Source organism: Pipistrellus kuhlii, unplaced genomic scaffold (assembly GCF_014108245.1).
Source record: "Pipistrellus kuhlii isolate mPipKuh1 unplaced genomic scaffold, mPipKuh1.p scaffold_m20_p_7, whole genome shotgun sequence".
In the NCBI taxonomy this organism is placed as follows: Eukaryota; Metazoa; Chordata; class Mammalia; order Chiroptera; family Vespertilionidae; genus Pipistrellus; species Pipistrellus kuhlii.
The window spans coordinates 62,387,622-62,399,837 of NW_023425573.1; the positions used below are offsets into that span (position 1 = coordinate 62,387,622).

General features: G+C 36.6%; 1 protein-coding gene across 1 annotated transcript in view; it reads left to right on the plus strand.

Moving 5' to 3' along the window:
* LRP1B (LDL receptor related protein 1B) overlaps positions 1-12,216 on the plus strand; it is a 1,573,107-nt gene that overhangs the window by 590,002 nt on the left and 970,889 nt on the right. Inside the window, exon 3 of the mRNA XM_036421500.2 lies at positions 2,843-2,980. Coding sequence (XP_036277393.2) covers positions 2,843-2,980 — 138 coding nt within the window. The remainder of the gene's footprint in view (positions 1-2,842; positions 2,981-12,216) is intronic.

A 12,216-nucleotide genomic window follows, 5' to 3' on the forward strand; every position in this document is an offset into this window, starting at 1 on the left:
TAATTTAAAAAAAACAAAAAAACAAAAAACCCCAACAACAACAACAACAAAAGGAGATTGAAAAACCTGATGAACAATAATAGAGGTGCATTGTAGTAGAGTTGGCGATATGGGAGGGGAGTGGACTGACTGTTCTCAGGCGGGGAAAGGGAGGGAGGAAGAGACTGAACATAAACTGTGCACCTATGGATGAGGACAATGGGGGATGGGGAGGGGGAGGAGGGTGGGGTGGGAACCTCGTGGAAGGGGGAAGAAATGAGGAACCTTTGTAACAATATGAACAATAAAGATTGATTTAAAAAAATAAATAAAAAATAAAAAAATAAAATACCAAGAAGAGTTTCAATTTTCTTCTTATAAATTAGATTTAATTTGTGTAGTTTTTAATAAGTGGTATATAGAAAAAAATTATTATGTTTTAAGATATTGATACTCAAGTTATAGAGATATGTTACAGTAAAATGAGTTGTACATATGTGGAAGCAGGTGTTGGACAAAACTAACAGCCTTTTATGGCAATAATTGTATAAATATACATGAAAAAATAAAGAGGTGTCTGTTAGTGGCAACAATTTAGCTAGTGAAGCTCCATCATAAAAATCGTTTACATCCTCAAACACAAAAAGTTGAAAACTTTCTTACCTTCAAACAAAATCATATATACCTGTGACACATATTACTTTTAGCAACTCCAGAGTATAGTATAATATTTTTCTTGTATAGTACTTTTGTATTCCTCTTTTCTTCATTTTCTAATTTTTCTGCAATTCTCATAACTTTGGATATCCTAGATAGTATGTTAGATAGGTCTTTTTATTATTTATAAGCTTTTTTTTTATTATTTTTGCTTTTTTCCTTCGGGGCTTGCAACAGAAAACAAATAACAGTTATGAGATACAAGTGTTTACAAAAGACAACTCATCTTCTTAGAACATTCTTAATTTAACTATGATAATAGCAAACACTTAGTGATTGCCAGGAAAAATACTAAGAGCTTTTGATATAAACACCCCGCTGAAGCACAGAGAGGATATATATGTCGCTCAAGTTACTCAGTTTGCAAGTGATTGGACCAGGAATTGGACCCAAGAATCTGGCTCCAGTCTGTTAATCACTTCGGGATACTGCATTTATTTACATGATTAACACATATTAAACTTGAATTCTTACCCTGAGCCTGCATCTCACAGTGCTCAGTGCTTTGCTATCAATAACTTTCGACATTCATAACAACCTCGCAATGTAGACTCAGTTGATAGTTCCATTTACAGATGAGAAACCTAATGCTTAGTTGATGAAATTAATGGCCCATGGGTATTGCTACAACTGTATGCAGTTAAAGCCTAAATGTGTCTGACTATAGAATGAGCTGTTGCCATAATCATGTCAGGTTAATGCATAATTGTAGTCATTTTGGTATGAAGGCACTTCGGATTTGAGAGAGCTGGGCAAGATGAAGGATCATTATGGGGACGTTGGGGAGTGCCTACAAAAGAAAAATAGACAGGATTTGGGAATTAGACACAATAATATACCAAAGACTTGGATGTTTGATGAAGATTTGGAATTGGTGACCTTCGAGGAAACACTCTGTGTTCTGACTTTAGTTTATCTTTAAAAGCACAAAGGGTGATTAGAAAAAATGCAGTTACCAACAGCAGGTGAACTCAAGAGTATGCCCTGTGTGTCATTGCCTCCTTGTTCTTTATACTTTTTATTTTTAAAATATCTTTTATTGAATGTTTACAGAGAGGAAGAAAGAGGGGTAGAGAGTTAGAAACATCAATGAGAGAGAATCATCGATCAGCTGCCCCCTGCACACCCCCTACTGAGGATGTGCCCGCAATCAAGGTACATGCCCTTGATAGGAATCAAATCCGGGACCCTTCAGTCTGCAGGCTGATGCTCTATCCACTGAGCCAAACTGGTTTTGGCAAGCCTCCTCATTATTTAGCAAATTTTATTGGATTATAGCCACTCAGTGACTTTTTTAAAAAACAAAATAATCATCTCTATTAAAAGAGAAACATGCAAATTGACTATACCTTCACTACACCCACAAGCCAATCAGGGTGAGTATTCAAATTAACCCAACCAAGATGGTGGTTAATTTGCATATCCAGGCCAGAGCAAAGACTGAAGACTGCTTAGAAAGAAGCCAAGAGCTGCAGAAGGGAGCGAAGCTGTGGAGAAGCAAGCAAACAGGGTGGGGAGAAGGGAGAGAAGCAGGCAGGGCAGCAGAGACTGCAGTAGAAGCCCTATTCTTGCAGGAATCTCCCTGCAAGGGGCATCTAGTCCATGCATAAATAAGTATATGGCTAGCTGGTCTTCATGTTCCAGATTAAAAATAAAACCACATTTAAGTTGTCACAAATTCATTTAAATTCCACAAATAGGTTATTGTTCATGTTACTTGATATGATTTTATTAAGAACCCTGCCAAGAAGTTGTCAGTATGTGTCTTTCACAGTTGAGGGAATTGAGATTTACAGGATTTAAGTGCCTTGTCTGCCTATCTAAGTATGAGAGAACAATGACTTAAAGCAACCCACAGGTTTCAATCCATGCTACTTTAAGGGTTGAAAGAATGTTTGTGATTTTAACACACTCTTTGAAAACAAAACTCAAATCTGTATTTTCTCTGCTGCTTTTTAAAATTAGTTTTTTAAGCACTTAGGCTAATTTCAATGCCTGTCAGAATTAGAGTTGTTCTCCAGTACTATTTCTATAGTTTTATTTTGTAAATTAATTCTAGTAATTTTTTTTTGTTCTTAACAATTTTAGTGTTTAAAAAAAGCAAAGCTAATTAACATCAATCTGACCCTTTTTACTTTGTTTTCAGGTCCCGAAGAGGTAGAAATCAAGTGTCCCCTGAATCACATTGCCTGCCTTGGTGCCAACAAATGTGTTCACTTGTCCCAGCTGTGCAATGGCATCTTGGACTGCTCAGATGGGTACGATGAAGGAGTGCATTGCCGGGGTGAGTCCTTTTGCAACTGAAATACTAAATTTGTCATAGTTTTTATGAAAGTTCAAAGAAAAGCTGCCTTTTTTTTCAACCATAACCATATCAGTTATTGAGAAAACATAAATGTTATTGCCAGACACACTCAATATGCATTTCAAAGCTGTATATATTTGTTTTCCTGAAAAGCGCTGTTAGGGACAAAAACACACTTAGACTTTGAAGTCGGGCTCTTACATGATTAAGTATTTCATGGAAAAGAATACTTTTGAGCAAAGGGCAGATAGGAAGTCTCTGTCATAGTACAATGATACTGTAAGGTGGTACATGCTTCTTTCTCTGAACCTTTGCTTAAACAAAGAGTATTTGAAGTAAATCCTCCACAACAAATATATTACTGGTATGTGTTCATGGGGTATTTTTCCTGAATGTTATTTCTTTGAAGCTATACCAACTTTCCTGTAATTAAAAATAAATAAATAAACATCTAAAGTCTACAGTGGTAAAAGGGTTGCCTATACTAGTATATTAATGATAGGAAGGAGAAGTAATAAAAAAAATCTCAAAGTCAATGAAAAGTAATGCAAATTGCAAATGGCACATTCTAGTAACATTGTTTAGGGAGAGGGCATGAAATGTGAGAGAAAGAAAAGCAAAAAGTCTAGAAGTAAGGATCTGGAAACAGAATCAAGGTATTAATCAAGGGAATCAGACTGCTAGAGGGAGCCAGGAAAGAAACCACTGAAACACAGGTCTCAACAGTTTCTCCCTGGCTGAGGGTAATGCAAAGGCTATCTATGGTAACCGATGTCAAAGAGAAACCTGTCTTTCACGCTGAAGAGAGCACAATGGTAAGGAAAAGAAGGAACTGTAGAAAACTCGAGATGCATATCTGGCTGTGGGCAGATTCACACAAACTAACTGCTGCCATGTGAAAAAAGGTCGAGGTCACCAAAAGTTCTAGTTTTTCAGCAGGAGCTCCATTTCTGCCCGTGTTTAAAGTGTTCAAAGTCAGCTACTGCCTTTTCTAACATTGCACAGTCCGCAGTGTACAGGCCAAACCAGAAGCCTGGCAGGCCCTACTGGCTGCCAGTCTCCCAATAAATTACATGTTAATGGTAAACCAGGGAATTCAATTAAAAAAAAAAAAAGTATGTGATCAAAAATTAAATGGTCTAAAATTTATCTTGATTTTTTAAAAGATCAGCATATACTCCAAACTGAGGGAGAATTAGAGTATATACTGTAGTTGTTATATTTCAATCTTTTTTCCTCTTCCAATTTACATTTTGCAATTGTTCCAAGATTCATATCTTTATCACAAATGGCAATTTTATTTTATTTTATAATTTACCAGTAGGAATTGGATTATACTAGTACTTCTCTGGCCTTTAAAGTCAGCTACTTTATTCACCAAATCAAGTATTTTAAAACACCTAAATAATATGTTATAAACTGTTATTGACTTAGAAATAACAAAAATAATGTAAAAAAGAAAGAAAGAAAAGAAACAACATAAAGTATATTTGGATTTCTACATAAATTTACCAAAGGATTTTTCAGCTAACTCGTGAGTCTGGAACAATTAGAGTGGTAAAATCCAGATGACTGAATAGATATAGTCATTTCATACTTAGTGGTTTAATAAACTATTTCTGCATTGAGGAAAGAAAATTAGAAATATGTTTGCCTCTTGGCATGGGAGAGTGATCTTATCACTTGGACAAAAAATAAAAAGTCTTTTGGGGAAACACCAGATTTATCACATGTATATGGTTTGTTTTTAAATGAGGGAAGATGACTGATTATTGCCAAAAGTGGATCATAGGAATTGAATCCACTTTCCCACTGCAATTTTCCTTCCAATTTTGGGTCATCCTTAAAGAAAAAAAAAAAAAATGTTTGTTTGTTTTTAAAGACATAATTAGGCATGAGCCTATCAAGTCTCTGAGGAAATTTCTCATCTACTATCTGTAATAATAAAAGCATAATATGCTAATTAGACCAGACAGCTAGACAACTTTCTTGATGTCATTCTGAATGGGGTAGCAGGGGCCAAGGCAGAGGCAGATAAGGGTGATCAAGGAGGCAGGCAAGCAATTAGGGGTGATCAGGCAGGCAGGCAAGTGGTTAGGGGCGATCTGGCAGGCAGCCATAGGGGTTAAGGGTGATTAGGCAGACAGGTAAGCAATTAGGTGCAATCAGGCAGGCAGGTGATCAGTTAGGGGTGATCGGGCAAGGATGCAAGTGGTTAGGAGTGATCAGGCAGGCAGGCCGAGTGATTAAGGGCAATGAGGTAGGCATGCAGAGTGGTAAGGGGCAATTAGGCAGGCAGGCAAATGAGTGGTTATAAACCAGAGCTCAGGGATTGTGAGAAGGATGTCTGACTGCCAGTTCAGGCCCAACCCCGAAGGCTTCCCAGATTGTGTGAAAGTGCAGGCCAGGCTGAAGGATTCCCTCAAACCCCTCGTCCCCCCGCATGATTTTTTGCACCAGGTCTTTAATCATAATAATGAAAAGCCAAGAAGTGTCATGACTAAAATGACCAAACAACTGGTCACCAGGAGGTTCATTGAGCTCCTCTTGGCCATAACGACCTAACAACCAGTTGCTATGATGCCCACTGAGGCTAGTGAACCAGCCTGGTCAAGGGGTAGGGCCGGGGGCCAACCTCACAGCCCCTCCCCCCTGCCAGCCTGCCCCTGATCAGACTCTCCCACACTGATTAAGAGCTGGGCCTGCTGGCCAAATACCCCCCTCACAACCCCTCCCCCTGCCAGCCACAGCCCCATTAGCTCACCCTACCATGATAGGCTTGCAGCCCCTCTCCCCGGCCAGCCTACCCCTAATCACAAGCCCCCACTTCAATAGAGAGCAGGGCTGGCCTACTGACCTCCTGCAGCCCCTCCCCTGGGCTGGCCAGGCCCCTGAAGGACCCCCTTCACCATCCTGATTGGCCTACAGCCCCTCCCCCTGGTCTGCCCCACCCTTGATCACCCCTCATGCCAATAGGGGGTTGGGCTGGTTATCCAACCACCCATGACCCCTCCCCCGGGGTGCTGGCCCTGAATTGGCACCCCTCACTCACCCCTTTTGGGGGAGGGACTGGCTAGCCCACCACTGATAGCCCCTCTCCATTGCTAGCGCAACCCCCAATCAGCCCCCCAACCCTAATCAGTGGCAGGGCCCCTTACCCCAGCTGGCCTGGCCCAGCTCTATTTGGGAGCCCTGATTGGGCCCTGATCCAGGCAGGCTGGCTGGCCATCCTCCCACTATCTCCTCCTCCTGACAGGCCTAGCCCTGAACTGCCTTGATTGTGACCAGGCTTTCTGGACCCCATCCATGCACAAATTCATGCACTGGACTTCTAGTAGACATATACTAAAGAAAAGAAATAGATTAATTCAAACATTGCATCAATCTTTAGAAATGTGTTTCTTTTGCAAAATCATTCTCTCTGAATCACTTTCTTTCCATTGTTTTCATTTTGTTTTCTTCTAAGCACAGACTTTATGTTATTATACATGAAGCCTAAGATATGATTCAAAGATTGACATATTTTTCTAATAAAGGATTTACATTTGGTTGTATATCTTTATCCTTTAAGAAAATTAATAAGGAAACATGTTTAACATTTTGGAGGTGATATTCTAGTCTTGGGAATGCTTTCTTAGCAACTGAATTGTTTTCTGAATGTTTCCTAGAAAAATCAATTTCTCCCTGGTGAGAGTAATAAAATATATCTATTATTAATGATTTTCTATAGCACTGATATTTTAATCTCCATAATTTAACTCCACTTGGAGAAAAAAATTGACTTTTGTATATGGGTATACATATATAGAGGAATGTGCCTATAAAATTTTTACAATAATAATGTTCAAAATCACTACATTATATTTTAGAAAATTGTATCACTTCCTACATTGTATTTTATATTGGTTGTAATATCACTATATCTAAATTTCATGAGCAATGAAAATACATTTTATGCAGCACAAGGTTCCGTAACTCAGAACAATTCCACAGAAATTCTTACAACTATACAAAGAATGCTGAACAAATTCAACTAAGAAACTAGATTGAGTGAGATGTATTGAGATGCTATTTTAAAAGTTTACGTTCATTCGTAAGATAATTCATTATGCCAGCATGTAAAGTGGCTATGAGCAAGAGCATCCCTCTTTTAACTCACAACCTTACTTTGATCATATTTGTAGTGCAAGGGAATCTAGTCTCTGTGGCATTGTCTGCTAAAAAAAAAAATGAGGACTCTTTAGGGTCCCTGCAAAAGGGATTCTATCTCCTGTCTCTAGAAACAATGATGGCACAATCTTATGTGATTAATTTCCATCAAACATACCAAAGTCCTTGTGAACATAAGGAGATAACATGTGTGAAGAGTTCCCTAAGACTGATCAGGGAATAGCACTCTCTGACATCTAAGAAGCTTACCACCCATGCACACACAGCATACATAGATACTGTTCTTTTATGATTTCCCTCTTTTCTATTCTGAGCCTATTGCTAAGTCTTTCTGAGTGTATAATATATTTAATTGGTGTATTTGATCAGGAAATAAAGAAAAATAAGATTCTCAGATTTGTCATCTAACTCCAGGAAACAATGCATAGTAAGAATTTTTAAAATTACACTTGATTATTTTACTTGCCAGTTGAGATATAGTTTTCTGAAATATGAAATTTACATTTTTTTCTCCATTCACTCACGATTGGCTCTAATGTATTCATTTTACATCCCATTCGTTATAGTCTAATTTATGTATTTTAGATATCATTTCTTTTATGTTACTATTCTTCAAACTAAAGCCATACGGGAAAATGCTGAAAATCCTGGAGATAATTTACAAATTAGAGGCTCTCTCAAAATGGATCAAGAAAAATGCAACCTTTATTATTTGTAATAACTCACTATAGGAAATTAATAATCCTATTTTTTTGTTTAAACCTTATGCATTTTAAATAACTCAAAAATTTAATCTAGCACAATTAATTAGATTTCATTACTTTTTTGAGATGTTTGAAAATGTAATGAAAGAGTTTAGGGATTAATTCTTAGTTCAAATATTCAGGACTACATTTTTTCCCCCCAGAAAGGAAATACTTTATTTTGTGGTGGCTTTTGTTATCATTAAAACATCGATTTCAGATGGAATAATGTTAATTTGTAGCTTCCAGGAAGGAAGGAAGAAAGGAAGGGAAGGAAGGAAGGAAGGAAGGAAGGAAGGAAGGAAGGAAGGAAGGAAGGAAGGAAGGAAGGAAGGAAGGAAGGAAGGAAAAAGGAAGGGAGGTTTGTGGGCTCTGACTAATTTTGACTACTGCAGTTCTATTATGTAAGAGTAGATCCTGTTGCATTCTTTTGTGTTGAGTTGTGCTAAGGTGATCAGATAGTCTCAAATCTATCTCAACTCTCAAAGAGATTAGCATTTTCTTTCAAAGAGATTGGTTTAATAGTTTAGTCAAGGGCTATGACCCTTAGCACTGTTGATTTCACAAATTAATGCTTCTCGGAATCAAAACCACATTCCTAGAAAAAAAAATAGATCTTCTATAACTGTATAACCCCTTTGCAGAGCTTTTAAAGATATTGTTTATGTTAACAAGTGACACCTATATGAAATTAGGATAGTGTGTACATATGCATATGTATATGTGTGTGTATATATATACACATATACATATATTCATTTTCAATCATAGATTTATATGTTCTGTGTGATTAGAAATATGATCTTGTCTGTTTTCTTTACTGATCTATCTGATATAATTGCTAAACTAATCCTGCTAAAGAGACTTGGAGTTTAGGTTTCAACATTTGTTTGACTAAATTGACTTCTAGAAATAGTTAACTAACTTAATACCTATGGGAAAAGAATTACAAAGTAACTTGGCTCTATATCATAGCTGAGCATTCAAAGGATAATCTAAAACAGTTTGTTATTTATTGGAAGTTAATATTTTTGTCCTGGATTTACATATTTGATCAATGTTAATGTTTTATATCAATGATCTTCTTTGGTCCCAAAATAATTATTTTGAAGAATAATTGTGGAAACAAGAAAAATTTTCAAATTCAAAGAATGTTGTATAAATATACTTGTAGAATAAACACTGAAGGATCTAACTCAAGAAAAGAGATATTCTTTATAAAATGCCATCTCATCTCTCTTTAGTGGTTTCCAGCTTATACTATTAATACTTCCACATATATTTGTTGTTGTTGTTATTAATCCTCACCTGAGGATATTTTTACCATTGATTTTTAGGGACAGTGGGAAGGAAGAAGGGGTTGGGAGAGAGAGAGAGAAAGGGAGAGAGAGAGAGAGAGAGAGAGAGAGAGAGAGAGAGAGAGAGAGAGAGAGAGAGAGAGAGAGAGAGAGAGAGAGAGAGAGAGAGAGAAAGAGAGAAAGCAATCTGAGAGACAAAGAGACATGTTGATCGACTTGTTGCCTCCTGTATGTGACCCTAGGGGTGTGGGGAGCAAACCCACAACCAAGGTACCTGTCCTTGACTGAAAATTGAACCCAGGAACCTTTGCAGTGTAGGATGAGACTCTAATCATTTAGCTACACTGGCCTAAGCTTTATGTTTTTTTAGTTACTCTTTTCTGTGGTGAGAATCCCAGTGCATTATGTATCTTCAGTTGATGCTGAACTGTACTCTATTTATAGTTGATTTTGATTTATAAATAGATGCAAGTCAAAAACTTAGACCCACAGTTCACACCCCAATAAAATGTTTATCCTGTCTGTCTAATACGTATAGGAGAAGAAATATCAATTGTTTTGATATAGAGCTTCCTTCCTTGGTTCAAACAACTGCTATTATACATGGTCCTCAAATATGCCAAGCTCTTAGGTAGAGAACTCAGATTCCCCATCCCCAGCAATATCTTCTTTACAGAAGAGACTTGTAAATAGTTCTACCACTTTTGGTATTGTTCATTCATATCAACATTCATGGGCACTGGATTCCTCATGTATCTGGATCTTTTTTTCACCTTCCTCTTCCTGAGGAAAAACAAAGGAGAGTTTGTAAGAAATAATAACAGATAGGCAATCAAAATGTTTTTTACATGTGCCTATAGGAACACAATAAAGATTCTCTATATTAAATTCATTCATTAACTTTGGTAAACTTTTACTGAGCAATGACAGAGTTCCAGACACTTTCCTAAGCACTAGGGATGTAGAAAATCCTATTTTCTGCTTATTGAAAGCCACATGTCATAATGAATGTAGGTAAAAATTGCTAAGGAAGAATAAAATAAAGAACATATAATTCTGCTTGAGGGAATGCAGAAAAATTTCCTAAGATAATTCACAGTTAATATAAGTCTCACTCTAAGAATTGGTAAACAAATGAGAGAATGAAGAACATTTCAAAAATAGGGAACTATAGTTCTAGAGGCACAAGTGCATAAAAAACATTGTATACTTGCCCTTGTCAGTTTGGCTCAGTGGATAGAGCATTGGCCTGCAAACTGAAAGGTCCCAGGTTTGATTCTGGTCAAGTGCATATGCCTGGATTGTGTGCTTGATCTTCAGTAGGGGGCATGCAGGAGGCAGTTGATCAATGATCCTCTCTCATCATTGAAGTTTCTATCTCTGCTATCTCTCTCCCTTTCTCTCTAAAATCAATAAAAATATATTTTTTAAAAAAGGAAATATTGTGCACTCAAAAAAGCTCTGAACTCTTAGGGAATGTTGAAGAGTTCTGAATATAGAGAGATGAGTTTGGAATTGCAAACACACACACACACACACACACACACACACACACACACGAAACCCAAAAAAAACAACTTGGTATTACACCTAGAGTTGTTACAATTAGGATGTAATGTGACCCATTTAAAATGCATTAAAAAAAAAGCACACACACACACACACACACAGACACACACACACTATAAAGAGAGTGAAAAATGATACTATATCTTTATTATAGGGGTATTATATGACATTGTTTTACTATTAAGCATATGAAGACTAGAATTGCTGCACATAGCAGGTTATGTGATTTACTCTTAGGAGATACAAGCATGTATTATTATAATAATTCAGCTTTGAACTAAATAGTCATCCATACTTTCACATTGATCACCTCCCAAAACAAAGTATGTTGGGTGTTACCCTCTGATGTATCATTTGAATGTAGTTCATGCAAGTGAATGTCAACGTAGGTGACGTGGATAGCCATATTAATTACATTCCATTTCAGAGGAAGCATAGGAATATGGAAGGAGTATTTACTATTTTATTTTATTAAATTTTTAATAAAAAAAATTATTGAGGTGTTTTTAAGCAACCAGAATCCCAACTTTAGCAAGCTACTAAAATGCCACCTCTCTTGATGCCTAAGTTTTGACCTCTGGTATTTTAACTTTGAAAAGCATATGACTGTTTCAATATTTTTCAAAAGTATAAATTTATAACAAACTGTCACTCAGCTCTCTACCCAGCCTCAAATGTTGATTCATTGTTTAGGTTTTGACACAAGCAGCTTGGTATATAAAAATATAGGGAATTAAAGCCGGTAGCTGAGGTTAACGAAATCCCCAGGAAACACACAAAAATGCAGTTTGAGAGTAAGGTTTAAACACAGTGATCTTGAGTTTTCATTTGCCAGTTTTGACTACTGGGCCTTTCCATACCAACTTGGAGAAGTGCAAGACACTATTGTGCTTCAGCCATCCTTTCTGGCCCGTTCTTAAAGCAGCCAGATGGCTTGAAGACAATCAACTGAAGAACATTTTTAAATAACTCTAAGTTCCCTGCCAGTTTTATGAATTGATTGAGCAGCAAGAATGTGCTGAGTGAACAACAAGCTGGAAAACTATATAACAAATGTGGAGAATAATCTATTAACTCTAGCCTCTTGAAAAAAAAAAATAGCACTTTCATCTGATGATAAAGAAAATGGAGTTTATTTTTAACTCTTTGGAATAAATCTGTACTAGTAACAAAAGAAACATAAAAAAAAAAAAAATTGGGTTCACCCTTTATAATGTTATCTGGAAGAAATAAGGAAATACTTCTCAATAATATTCAATGGAGAACATTTAAATTTTGAAGAAAAACAAATACAACATAATCCCATTCTAATAAGTAGTAAGCATAAATAGATGAAAGACAAGTTGTTGTCTTTTTTTTTTTTTTTTTTTTAACTCAATCTAGAATTCTGTTAAGTCTTACAGAACTCTATGGAGAGAGATTCCTTGAAGTTTTC